The 13,774-nt window shown below is 57.1% G+C and overlaps 1 protein-coding gene across 1 annotated transcript in view; it reads left to right on the top strand.

Moving 5' to 3' along the window:
- The window catches only part of MKNK2 (MAP kinase interacting serine/threonine kinase 2), an 11,774-nt gene extending 9,490 nt beyond the window's left edge, over positions 1 to 2,284 (top strand). Inside the window, exons 10-12 of the mRNA XM_008589239.1 lie at positions 655 to 825; positions 1,532 to 1,575; positions 1,959 to 2,284. Of these exons, the coding sequence (XP_008587461.1) occupies positions 655 to 825; positions 1,532 to 1,575; positions 1,959 to 2,202 (459 nt within the window). The 3' untranslated portion in view covers positions 2,203 to 2,284. The remainder of the gene's footprint in view (positions 1 to 654; positions 826 to 1,531; positions 1,576 to 1,958) is intronic.
- The last annotated feature ends 11,490 nt before the right edge of the window (positions 2,285 to 13,774 follow it).

The following is a 13,774-nucleotide window of genomic DNA, read 5'->3' as shown; positions in this document are numbered from 1 at the left end:
CCGGCCCTGCGCGCCCCCTCCCTTCCCGGATCCGGCCCTGCGCGCCCCATTTTCTCTTGGGGCCAGCCCTGTGCACCCGGGGACCTGAACCCTGACTGCCAGTCATCGATGGCAACTACAGGGCAGTGCTGGCCCATCTGTCTGTGGTTCCCAAAAGCTCTTGGAGTTTCTCGGTCCAAGGGAGAAAGCAGACAGGGTCAGGGAGCTGAGAGGCTGGGCGACGTCTGTGTTTTGGGGTGATCGAGCTTTGGTCTTGTGCCTGCGATTCAGAGCTTAGCATTTGCGACTCGATGCCCTGGAGTCAGATCACCCCACACCCAGCCCTCTTTGTAAATTAAGCCCAACCCCCAAGAGTCAGCTCTGCCGGTCTGGCATCCCAGCCACCTCCAGACTCTTGTCTCCCTCACCTTTCTCCCCAGCCTCTGGCCCTGTCAGCTGCTCTCAGGACCTTGGGTCCTCCCCTCCAGACCTCTTTCCATCCCAATGGGCTGTCCAGCATCCTTGCACGTTGGTGGGTCTGGGGTCCCTAGTGGAGCTGCAAGTCAGGTCCTTGGGCACGTCGAGGCCCCCTCCATATGGTCCAGCTTTGCCCACCTGGGTGACAGGGAAGTGGGCGCTGGCCCTGCCCGCTGCAGCTGACCCTGTGTGTCCTCCCCCCAGAACATGCTGTTTGAGAGCATCCAGGAGGGTAAGTACGAGTTCCCCGACAAGGACTGGGCCCACATCTCCTGTGCCGCCAAAGACCTCATCTCCAAGCTACTCGTCCGCGACGCCAAGCAGAGGCTGAGTGCCGCCCAAGTCCTGCAGCACCCCTGGGTGCAGGGGGTGAGCGTGGGCCCCAGGGAGGGCAGGGAGAGGACCACCCACCTCTCCTGAGCTCTAGCTTTCTCCAGTGGGTGGGTGCGGTTCACAGCAAGAATACGAGAACCCGGAAGGGACCAGCATGGAGTCCCCAAGATGTATTAGGCTCTGAGGGTCAGTCACCAGTTTCCAGTGGGGTTTTCTGTGTCAAGGCACAGCCCCAAGTGGAGGGGTGCAGCTGAGATCCCCCTGCCTACTGCCAGCATGTGTTGGCCATGCAGGGGTCTGGCAGGAGCAGTTGCTCAGGGAATCTACCTGGCATGGCAAGCCCAGCCAGGGTAGATCCTGGCAACCTGCTCTAAGTCCAGGGTCCCGTCTCCACCCTGCCCTGCCCATGCTTGGCCTTGGATCCAGGATGAGTGGGGCATTTCTCCTGGCCAGGGGTCATCTGAGCTGAGCTACCACCCCGGGGGATGGGACCAGCAGGGCAGTGGGCTTTACTGAAAATGGAATTTGGAGTCCCTCGGAGTTCCACAGGCAGGGGGACTCCAGACCCCTCTCAGAGCATTGGAGACCTGTGGGTTGAGAAGAGAGAGGGGCTGGGGGGTGGGCTCAGGTATTTCAGAGGCCAGGCACCCTGTTAAGCCTTGGTGATATCAGAGAGTGTAGGGGCCCCTCAGGGTGTGTGACAGTCCGCCCTCCAGCCCTGGCCTCTTCTGTCTCTCTGCAGTGTGCCCCGGAGAACACCCTGCCCACACCCATGGTCCTGCAGAGGTGAGGCCCATGCAGGGGGGTTAAGTATCGAGATGTTTTAATGAGCCCGGAACTGGCCACTTAGCTCAGTTGGTTAGAGCACAGTGTTTTAACACCAGAGTCAGGCGTTCGGATCCCCTCACCGGCCAGCCACCAATAAGTAAATAAATAAAATAATACCCAAAGAACATTGTTTAGTGGGGAAAAGCCATCCGTATACTTGGATGTCCTTGTACTAGTGACCTGAGAGAGCTCCCAGCTGGGGTCCTGGGGCCCTGGGAGGTCCCAAGGGTGGGATGGGGAAGGGGTCCTGCAGCCCCTCCCACCAGGGCAGACCCCAGGGGTCCCCCAAGGCAAGCAGGGAGGGGTGCAGCCCCAGTGACCGTCCCCCACCCCATCCCCAGGAACAGCTGTGCCAAAGACCTCACATCCTTTGCGGCCGAGGCCATCGCCATGAACCGGCAGTTGGCCCAGCGCGAGGAGGACGCGGCCGAGGAGGCGGCCGCAGGGCAGGGCCCACCCGTGGTCATCCGAGCTACCTCACGCTGCCTGCAGCTGTCCCCGCCCTCCGAGTCCAAGCTGGCCCAGCGGCGGCAGAGAGCCAGCCTGTCGGCGGCCCCCGTGGTCCTCGTGGGAGACCACGCGTGACCCGCCCTTCCTCCCGCCCTCTCTCTGTACATAAGTTGCCCCTTCCCCCATCAAATCTAAAAGTTTTCTTAAGCTATTGCCAGCCGTGGCCAGCGGGCTGCGCTCCCCTCTGGCTGGATTCCCAGGCATTAAGCTCGGCTGGGGGTGGTTTTTTTTAATAGAAGGTTTTTGCTGTTGGGTTTTTTTTCCCTATTTCTCTCCCACCCCTATTTTTGTGGGATTTTTTTTCTTCTCCTCCCTCTGCTTTTTTCCTTTTAATGGTGTTAAAAGCAAAACAAGCTCCTGGGGAGGAGAGCAGGGGGTGCGCCTGGCTGGGTTGGCCCCCCTGTGCCGTGCCCACCCCCCATGCTGGCCTGCACTGTGAAGGTCTCGCGTGTCCCCCCAACCCCCAGGTCACCTGCCTGCCGCCTCCTCCCCCTGGATCGCTTGCGCTCGTGACTCAGGAGAGTTGGCTTCCAGCCAGTTTGCTGTCTTCCAGAGCTGGAGGGGGCACAGGACCCCCGCCCCGTGTCCCCCTTCCCCAGCCCGCAGTATTTTCAGGGACAGGTTCTCTGCCTCTCCTCCCGTCAATGGAACAGTGGCTTCTTTGACCCTCACCCCGAGAGCGCCCCTGATGGCTTGGTCGGGGCCGGGGCTCCCTGTCTCCGGAGGGAGGTGCGGACAGGCAGGGTGGATGGCGGCCCACCCACCAGTTACCCCTACCCACATCTGTTCTCCACCCACAGCTGTCCGCTATGTCCCCGTGAGAGTTGACAATCGGGGCTTCCTCTGAGGCCTGTCTGTCCAGACCCCTGATGGCCAGACTGGGTCTCTGGCTTTGACCTTAAACTGCAGCTGGCATGGGGACACACCCACTGCCCCCTCCCCACCCCACCAGGGACTGAGGCAGGAGCCGGGCATTTGCCACCTGGCCCTGCACACAGCTGTTTCCACCAAGGTGCGTGGGAGGGGCTGGACAGGCGCCCGTCAGCCAATGTGGGGGTCCCGAAGACACCCCCCAGGGCACTCGAGTGCCCCTTCTCAGGGCTCAGTCTGACCATAGCCATGTCCTGCCCCATGTCACCCCTTGGGTCTGGCATGGAAGCTGTCAGTCTCCTCCCCATTCCCAGGGCTGGGGTCAGACCCAGGGGGTCCCACTGCACACTCCGTGCCCCCAAGGGCAGTGTTTTTGGCCTCCCCATCTTCAGGAAAACGGCCACAGCTGCCAGGACTTGGCCTCCCTGTGGGCTCCCAGGAATGGCCGGGGAGGCCTCTCCCCTGTGCTCCGACCCAGTGCCCAGGTCAACCTGCCTGCGGGGGCTGGGAGAGGCTGCGGCCCCCTCGGGGTGAAATACTATGCAATACATGTGGCTCTGCTGGTCGGGGTGGCCGCTGGGGTGTTGTCTTCCACCCCTTCTGGCCAGGTCCCCTGCACACTCGCCGGGATGGCCCAGTCCCAGGGTCTGCTCAGGTGTCTCCCGTGACTGGGCTGGGGCAGCCCCTGGCCTCGAAATCTATGGTTGGGATTGCTTGTCGTGTTTAGTTTCTTTCAAAAAAACATCAGTTGACTTCTCCGATTTTGAAGAATACTTGAATGTGGGTGGGGCCTCGTGGGTGGGGGGCTCAGACACCGTCGGCCTAGCTCCCTTTCCCCACCCCGTCTCATCTGATTGTCACGATCTCTGGTGGCCGGTGGGAGTGACATGCCCTCCCCCGTCCTCCGCCCGCCTGCATCTGTGGACTGGCCTTTCCAAAGACCCCCCATCATTTCTCACCCATCAGTGATTCTCCGTTTTGCAACTGGGGATTTTTTGCCTTTTTTGTATGAAAGAACGAACAAATGGACCTTTGCCCGCTGCAAGAGCCAATGGCCCTTTTATCTGGAAAGCAGAGCAGCTTTGTTTTTTTCCTTTCTCGAAGGTGGGACAGTCCCTCCCTCTTTCCCCTCCCCCTCGCCCCATGGCGTCACCGCTGGGACCTGGAGCCTGGTCAGAACCGTTACTGTGAAGCGTGCGCCACCCTGGGGCAGCCGGGCCCCGGGCCAGCTCCCGGCGCTGGTGGGGACGGCCGTGCACCCGCGAGAGGATTGTTTTTTTTAAAAAACTCAAATTTTTTAACGTGGGGGTAAAACAGCCAAGCACTTTAACTCCGTTATCCCAGGTGAACTGGTAGAGCTCAAGAGTTTCCTTCACACCAACCGTCAAAGCCGGAATTTTGTATTGTTTTGTAAGGATTTAATAAAAGTCATAAAAACCCTCCACGTGTGCCCACGTCCTGGTTTCCTGGTGTGTGAAAAGGCGGTGTCATTCCCCGTGGTGCTGCGGGTCAGGAGTTGGGCAGTGGTGCAATGGGGTCATTCTGTGTCCCCTCCAGGACCCTCAGCTGGGAAGGCAAAAGGCAGGGGACTCCTGGGTCGGGACAGCGCGGCCTCACGACGTGGCACCGGCTCCGGAGCGGCTCTGCACAGCAAGCAACTGTGGGACCAAAGTGGGAGCTACTGGGCTCACCTGCCTCGGGCGGTGCCACCTCTGCCACGTCCTGTGACCCCGCCTGAGGCCTACCCGGCTCAGTGGCAGGGGAAGGGGCACCGCCTCCTTGTGGAAGAGGGCGGGGGACATTGTTGCGGCCACCTATTGACCATGTGACCTCACAAGCCCCAATGATCCAAATCTTTTCCCCAGGGCCAGCCCCGCCTTCTCTGGGGTCCACCCTCCCGGCCATAATGAAGTTCTCGCTGGGTACGAGCCTGTGTGCTGGGGCTGGGGACAGACAAGAGGAGCTGGATGGCCAAGGGCTGACTTCAGACCCTGGGGTTGGGGTCGGATCACAGAGGGCTTCCTGGAGGCGGGAGCTGAAGGAGGTTCAGGAGACCCAGTGTCTCAGGACGTCAGCTGGGCTGCGATCGCAGCCCCATGTGAGCGCCCTGTGCCTCGGTTTCCGGCTCCAACCAGCGGGGTCTGAGAGCAGCCAGGTGAGGTTACGAGCAGGTATCGTGGAGCAGGACCAGGCCACGAGGTGAAGAAACCAATGGCGTCGCCAACGCGGGGCCTGGAGGGGGCAAGAGACCGGAGAGCAGCCCTCAGGCCGAGAGACCCAGGGTCAGGCCCCAGGAGCCTGGGGGCGTGGGCAGGAGCGCTGAGCGCGAGCCCTTGTGGGGAAGACGCCCAGCCACCTTGGGGGACTGAGCCCCAAAGGCAATCGGGGAGCCCACGTGGCTTCTCACTTTTTTAGATGACAGCTTTATTCATGTGCCATTTACCACACCCATGTAAAGGCTACAACGCAGTGGCTTTTAGTACATTCACAGAGTCGTGCAGCCATCACTTCTATGTAATTCTACAACATTCCATCACCCCAAAAGGAAACCCGTCCCCATCAACTGTCACTCCCACCCCCTCCCCCAGCCCCCTGGCAACCACGAACCCACTTTCTGTCTCTGTGGACTGGCCTGTTCTGGACATTTCATATAAATGGAGTCACACACTGTGTGGCCTTTTGTGTCTGGCGTCTGTCACTATACATGACGTGTTCAAGGTCCTTCCACGTGATAGCGTGTGTCAGAGCCTCATTCCTTTCCCTGACTGAGTGACATTCCAGTGTGCAGACAGGCCACGCTGTTTGTCCATTCATCAGTGAGTGGACACTTGGGTCTTATGCAGTTTTTGGCCATTGTATTAGCCCATTTCTGTTGCTTGTAACAAAATACTTGAAACTGGGTGATTTATTTTTATTTTTATTTTTTTTAAAGATGACCGGTAAGGGGATCTTAACCCTTGACTTGGTGTTGTCAGCACCACGCTCTCCCAAGTGAGCCAACCGGCCATCCCTATATGGGATCCGAACCCGTGGCCTTGGTGTTATCAGCACCGCACTCTCCCGAGTGAGCCACGGGCCGGCCCCCGAAACTGGGTGATTTATAAAGAAAACAAAATTTATTGCTTATAGTTTCTGAGACCAGGAAGTCCAAAGTCCGGGGAACACATCTGGTGAGGGTCTCAGTGGTGGCAACAGTGACCCAGGGGTCTCACATGACAGAAATGGCGAGGAGCAGAGAGCAAGAGACCCACCTCCTGAGCCTCTGTGAGCTGTGCTGCTGTGAACCTTCCTGTTCGTGTTTTGTGTGCGCCAGCTCAAGTTCAGGGGCAGATGGATCTTGAGCTCAGTTTGGGCTGCGCTGAGTTGGATGCGCCTGTGTTGAAGGGGACGCCCACGTTAGGGTGATGGTAAATTCTGGGGAGAGGCCAACAGGCCACCCATGTTGGAGGGCAGAGGTCGGGCTGGGAGGGAGGGAGATGACCAGGAGTGCCCTGTGTGTGAAGTGGACATCACTGGTCACCTGGAAGGGGGATGGGCAGTTCCACAGATGGCTCTGGAAAACAGAGAGCGTCCAATGACCCAGTGGACAGACGGAATCAGGCCACCTCTGTCCCCTGCCCTGGACAGTACAGCTCCAGACAGGCCCTCCTGGCAAGGCATAGGCACTAGACCCCCTGGGGCAGACTTTCCTGACCCCTGGACTAAGCGAGGTGCACTTGTGGTGCTAGAGGCCCGGACCAGCCTCAGTTTCCTCATCTGTAAAATGGGTGTGTGGGCATAAGAATAGCACCCGCCACATAGAGATGTTGATATGCCTCAAAGGGGTACATTCCAGACTGTTCTGCACCCGTGGCCTGGGCGGTGGGCTCCAGCCCCCAGCGGTGTGGAGGAGGAAGGCAGTCAGAGAGACCCAGGCAGAGCAAAGATCCCGGCCATGCCCTAGGAGCGGCCCCGAGCACTGGAGGGCCGACCTGCGGTGGGGAGGTGGAGAATTGTCCAGGCATCAGGCCAGGGGGTCTATCACCCCCCGGGGAGTGTCCCGTGGCCACGTCATAGTCTGAACTGGCCTCAAGATCAATGTTCCGTGGGGGGAGTCAGGGCAGAAGGGATTCCAGGACCCTCAGCCAGCGCATCCTGCACCCCAAAGCACAAACTGGAAATCGAGGCCGGGGGCATGTAGTCACCAGTCCCTCTGGAGGAGTCATGGGGCCAGCAGGGCGAAGCCTGGCCATGCCCAGCCTCAGTTTCCCTATCTGGAGAACCAAGGGCTGGACCAGATGGCCTCAGGGCTGGGCCAGGCACCTGCCCTGGACAGCAGAGATCTGCAGAATCCCTCCCAGAGGTCACACCTCCTTTGCCTCCCCCGGGCTCTTTGGTGCCACTGGATGGCTCCGCACCTTTGCCCCATCCCTTGCCCCAACCCGGAAGCCTCTCTCCTCTCCCCAGCTGTGGTCTCCTCTGTCGTCTCCTTTTCTATGGCCCTCATACCCTCCCAACTTGCCCTCCCAAGTCTCCCTCTCAAAATCAGCCTCCTCTCTCTGTCCCCACCACCACCGCGACCCCAGGGTAGGGCCACCAGACTCCATTCCTCCTTTCTCCTAATGACTTAAAACCAACCGTGCCCCTCTCCTGCTCTAACACCTCCCGTGGCTCCCCATTGTGCACAGACACAAGACGAGACGCCCCCACTGGGCTTACAGGCTCCTGCGCTCTGGCGAGTGCCCAGGGCTCGAGCCCACCCCGCAAACTCCACCGTCCTGTCAATTCCTGAGGCCAGAGATCTTTCCAGACGCCTGCCTGGCCTTTGTTGTTGCCTCCACCCAGACCTCGCCCTCCCCACCTGCCCTGCACCTGCTCTCTCCTCCTCATCCTTCAGCACTTGTTCAGGGATGACACCCTCAGGTCTCCCTAGGGGCTCGGGCCTCTGTTCCAGCCCACGTGGCTGTCTGGGACTATCCCTCGCTGTATCTACCAAACCCTGAGGCAGAGGGCACGTGGCTGACTGAGCTCAACGCTCTATTTCTTTGGCCTAGCACGTGACCTCGCACGTAGGATTCGCTCAACAGAGACTGAATGAATGAATGAATGAATGAACGAACATGCCTGAAAGAGCAGCTCGGCTCTGCCCAGCTCCCAGCCTCCTGGCTACCAGGGCTCCCTGGCCCGCGTCCCTTGCCCGGCATGGCATGTGTGTAGGGGTGTGGGGAGTGCCACATGCCAAGTCACTGCGTCCCAGGTGGCACCAAGCCCCTCCTGGCCCTGCCAGGCTACGCCGCTGACCGCTCCCTGCCCCCAGCCGCCTGCCAGGAACAGATTGTCCCCGGGAGCTGCTGCTCTAGATTTTATTTTTGTGGTTTCCTCCCTGCAGATCCCGCCCTCTTCCGCGTCTCTCTTCTGCTCGAGTGGCAGGAAAGTCCTGGAGCTGGAGGAGCAGGAAGGCTTTCCCAGGCCGTGTGACCGCGGCCACTCCTGGCTTCCCGGGGTCCAGTCTCCAGCTCTGGGGTGCAGCCGCTCACTCTCGAGGTGCCCGGGGCCGCCTACGTGTCCCAGATGGGTAAGGGGCGTGTGCACATCAGATCCTGCCCCCTTGAAATCACATCTTCACTTCTCTGTCATGTGGGGAGTCCTTGGAAAGATGGCAGGACGTGCTAATGCACCACCCTAGTCATAGGGGAAACTGGGGGCGAGGTGCATGGAGACTCTGTGTGTGTACACAATTTTTCTGTAACCCTAAAACTGTTTTTAAATAAAATACATTTTATTTAAAAAAGAAAGCGAAGAAGCTGGCTGATTAGCTTGGTTAGAGCGTGGTGCTAATACCACCAGGGTCCAGAGTTCAACTCCTGTATGGGCCGGCCGCCAAAAATGAATAGATGAATAAATAAAAATAAAGTGACGGACACCAGACACAAAAGGCCACACAGAGTGTGACTTCATTTACATGAAATGTCCAGAACAGGCCAATCCACAGAGACAGGAAGTGGATTCGTGGTTGCCTGGGCTGGGGGAGGAGATGGGAGTGACTTGGGTTGATGAGAATGTCCTGGAACTAGTAGAGGTGATAGTGACACAGTATTGTGAATGTGCTAAATGCCACCGTATTGTTCATTGGGCCCCTGTGCAGGCCAGCTGCCAAGAGAAACAAAGACAGGGCCGGCCGGTGAGCTCAGCTGGTTAGAGCCCAGCCTTGTACCGCCAAGGTCACGGGTTCAGATCCCTGCACACACCAGACGCCAGGAAAACACACACGCGCGCACACAAGTGGTGAGTGATGTTATGTGAATTTCACCTCAGTAAAAATTAAAGGGGCCGCAGGGCCAAGTCCATGCAGGGTCTGGTACACAGTCAGCGCTCAATAAATGCATGAGGAATGCACTATCACCCAAGGGGTGGGAGGAGCCAGCACCGTGTCTTCCCTGCAAGTTTTCTTCCCGTCAGTGTCACTATCACGCTAAGCCCTTGCTGTGGGGTCATCCCATGTTTTCCTTTAATTGTCCCGTCTCCAAAGGAAGCCCTGTGGCCCGGAGAAACAGGTTTCGTGGGGACACTGAGGGAATCACAGCAGACGCGAGGAACGACCTTCCTTGGTGGTCAAAGCCAGGATGGGGTGAGCCTGGGTGACCGCTGGAGGGGCCTGATGCACTGGCCAGGGGTGCCGGGTGGGGCTGNCGCACACAAGTGGTGAGTGATGTTATGTGAATTTCACCTCAGTAAAAATTAAAGGGGCCGCAGGGCCAAGTCCATGCAGGGTCTGGTACACAGTCAGCGCTCAATAAATGCATGAGGAATGCACTATCACCCAAGGGGTGGGAGGAGCCAGCACCGTGTCTTCCCTGCAAGTTTTCTTCCCGTCAGTGTCACTATCACGCTAAGCCCTTGCTGTGGGGTCATCCCATGTTTTCCTTTAATTGTCCCGTCTCCAAAGGAAGCCCCGTGGCCCGGAGAAACAGGTTTCGTGGGGACACTGAGGGAATCACAGCAGACGCGAGGAACGACCTTCCTTGGTGGTCAAAGCCAGGATGGGGTGAGCCTGGGTGACCGCTGGAGGGGCCCGATGCACTGGCCAGGGGTGCCGGGTGGGGCTGAGGGTGCGCTCAACCCGCCTTGCCCACAGCTGGGATTTGGATGAGCAGTGGAGCTGGTGCCCTGGGTTCGAGTCTGCTCTGCCCCGTGGTGTGGCCCGGCCCCGGCTATTCCCCCTGGGCTACCTCTGTTCCCTCCGTCAAGTAGCCAATTCGCTCCTCACCACGTAGGGCTTGGGGTTTGTGGGCAGCCTGGGGAAGATGCTGTGGGGTTGCTGTTACATCTGTTTCCGGCCCTCCCCCACCAAGACTCAGTTTCCCCATGTGGAATGTGAGGGCCACAGCTCTCTCTCTGCTGCCTCCGTTTCCCTTTCGTGAGCACCTTTTGTGAGATGGCAGAAGGCTTGGACACCAATAGAGTGAGGAAGGGGACCTGCCTAAATCCCTACTCTTGGCTCAGGGTCTCAGGATGCCCATTCCGAAGACCCTTGAGGACAGCGTCCCACATGGGCTTAGCGAGTCCCTGGAACAGTCAGATTCCCAAACAGGCAAACGAGGCCAAGTGTTGTGTTGTCAGTGTTTTGGCTGCACGTTAAAAGTGTCGCCCCCACCCTGCAGGTGCTGGAGGCCGCATAAAGGTTATGGGTTCCAGCCCTGGTCTCTCCTGACCTGGGATGATCGGCCAAGTTGACTCATCCCTGCCGAGGCCCTGGTCCATGACTTCAGCCCTTCACTGGGGGCTGGCACCTGGCAAAATTTAAGGTGGGGAGGGGACACCAAAGCCCTCATTTATCAATACAATGGTATTTTGTCATTGCTGTGGCAATTGTAGACACATGCAGTTGTGAGAAATAACACTTTGCCTCATTTCCCCGAATGCTAACATTTTGCAAAACTTTGCTACAATGTCATTACCACAATGTCACATTGATGCAAACTGCCCATCGCCTTCAGACCAGACGCTGGTCTATAAGCAAACCAGTGCATGTTGTAATTTCAGGAGACTCCACGTGCCCCGTTCTCCCTCAGGAATAAAGGAGCCTCACACTGGACCTTCCAACCCAGAGAGGCAGAGCCAGCGGAGGGGGCGCTGGCCCCACCTGGACCTCACTGTGCCCATCCACAAAATGGGCTGGGGAGTCCTTATACCAGGAGAGTGGGCTCTTCCTGTCTTCTGCACCTTCACATGGTGCCATTCCACGGGGCTTCATGTCCTGCGACGACCACCTGGGGTAATCCAATCTCAGCAGCGGGTGGCATCTGCCTACAAAGGAATTCTCCCAACGTCTAAGGAGAAGTGGCTTTTCCCCACCACCCCGGGTGTGTCGGGTTATGGAACCTGAGGGTTCACCTCGCTTTGCTTGGTCTGGTCTTGTTTTGTTTTGCCTTCTTGTCTGAGCAGGTCCTGGAACTTGGGGCTTCCCTTTGCTTAGCCAGGGTGGGGATAGGAGTTGGGGAGGGCTGGATTTCTCTGCGGGAACTGCAAGAAAATTTGGGAAACCAGAACCTTCTGGAAGAGAGGAAGGAGGCAGGGTAATGACGGAGGGTGGCAGAGCTCAGAGGGGACCTCCACTCTGCCCCCAAATTGCCACAAAGGACCAAATCGATGGTGTAAGATTTCTCACGAGAAGGGGCTGCGCTCTGCACTTTGGGTCTGTCCGAGTGTGAGCTAACAGTGTAACGTCCACCACTCAGGGTGGTGGTCAAAGGATGGGATGACGTTTTCCCCCACCCCCACCCCACTGCAGGGAGCCATGGCTAAGCCAAGACAGGGGCCTAGCAAGGAACTGGGGGACGGCTGTGTTCCAGTTGTCTATGGCTATGTAACAGACAATCCCACAACTTAGAGGTTTAAAACAATCACCTCATTTCCTTGACATTTTGTGGGTCAGGAATTTGGGAAGGGCTCAGTCTTGGGCCCACACTGTGTCAGCTAAGGGGGCACAAAGGAGGGCCCACTTCCAAGATAGCTTCTTCACACACGGGCCCAGTCCCCTGCTCACTGGCTTCTCTCTGTCTTGGCGGCGTCCCATCCTCCAGGGCTGTCCACGCACAGCGAGGCGGCCACACTGCTCACACGGCACCTGGCTGCCCTAAGCATAAGCAAGCGTTGAGACAGGAAGCCAAACCTGCAAGGCCTGGGACTGGCCCCCATTCATGTCCACCACCTTCTCTTGGTCATAGCCAGCCCAGATTTAAGGGGTGGAAAGACAGCGTCCACCTCCCAGTGGGAGGGCAGGAATCAATGGCTGCAATCTTGGAAACAGGCCACCACCAGGCCACCAGGGAGCATGGGAGCAGCGTCTTTCAGACCCCAAAGAGGAGACGCCCACCCCGGGTCTGGTTTACCTGCATATACCCCTCCCTCCCAGGGCCTGGTACACAGTAAGAGCTCAATAAATGTTTGTGAAGGAAGGAAGCACAGAGTGGTCAGTGCACTTGTGTGTCTGTGTGTGTGTGTGGCCCTCTACTCTGTGTCTGTCAGGATGAGCTGGGTTACGCTGCAGTAACAAACAGTTCCAGCACCTCCGCAGCTCAAAACCACAGAGGTTTTGTCCATGCACAAAAATCATACACAAATGCTTATAGCAGTGTTACTTAGAAGCCAAAGAACGGAGACAGCCCAAATGTCCATTGACAGGTGAACGGACAAGCAGAGTGGTCCACCCACACACTGGAATATTACTCGGTCATGAAAAGGAACAAGACTCTGACACATGCTACCACGTGGATGGACCTTGAACATGTCACACATCACACTCAGTGACAGACACCAGACACAAAGGGCCACATAATGTGTGACTCCATTTATATGAAATGTCCAGAACAGGCAAATCCACAGAGACAGAAAGTAGAAAGTGGGGTGCCAAGGGCTGGGGAGTGAGTGTTTCATGGGGACAGAATGTAAGTTTGGGAAGATGAGAAAGTTCTGGAGATAATGGTGCTGATGGCTGCACTGTAGAGTATGCATAAAGCAAATGTGTGTACTTCACAGGGCCTGGCTTTGCAGAGCCTTGCAGTTTCAAATATTGACCTTGAAAAACCAGGAAATTTTCCCCAGGCTATATAATCTCTGTTGTAAGATAAAGAATTGTAACACAGCAAGGCTGCTGGTTCAAAGACAGACAGGCTACTGATTGATATGTAAAGATACTGGGAAACTGTTGGAGGGCGAAAGAATGTTTGAAGGTCAAGGTTTTGTTGGTGGATCACTTAACTGCCTTATAGAATGTCATCTGGCTTGTTTCACTGAAAGTTATCAGCCAATATTGTTAAACTGTCACCCACCTATGTCTCTTCCTGTAACTTTCTGGTCTGGAGAATAAATGTGGGAAGAGAACCCCAATTCGTGGTTCATTTCCCAAATGGAAGGAATGCCTCTCTCTTGAGGGTTCTGGGGGATTAAACCCTTTCTGGGGCTTCTCACTGCTTAGAAGAGATGGGCTTTGAGTAATCTTTGGTGGCTCCGTCACCCAGGGGGAAAGGGGTGACAAATCCGTGAGAGGCAAAGCAACATGCACAACAGTGTGAATGTGCTTAATGCCACTGAGCTGTGCACTTAAACACGGTTAAAATGGCAAATTTAATGTCACATATATTTTATCACAACTTTTTTGGGGGGGCGGCTGAGTGGTTCGAGGATCCAAATCTGTGACACTGGTGTTATGAGACTGCACTCTCACCAACTCAGCTAACCGGCCAGCCCTATTGCAATTTTTAAAAATGACAATAACGGGGCCGGCCTGTGGCTCACT

The sequence above is a fragment of the Galeopterus variegatus genome, unplaced genomic scaffold (assembly GCF_000696425.1).
Source record: "Galeopterus variegatus unplaced genomic scaffold, G_variegatus-3.0.2 Scaffold5326, whole genome shotgun sequence".
Taxonomy (NCBI): Eukaryota; Metazoa; Chordata; class Mammalia; order Dermoptera; family Cynocephalidae; genus Galeopterus; species Galeopterus variegatus.
This window is presented reverse-complemented; position numbering and strand designations above follow the sequence as displayed.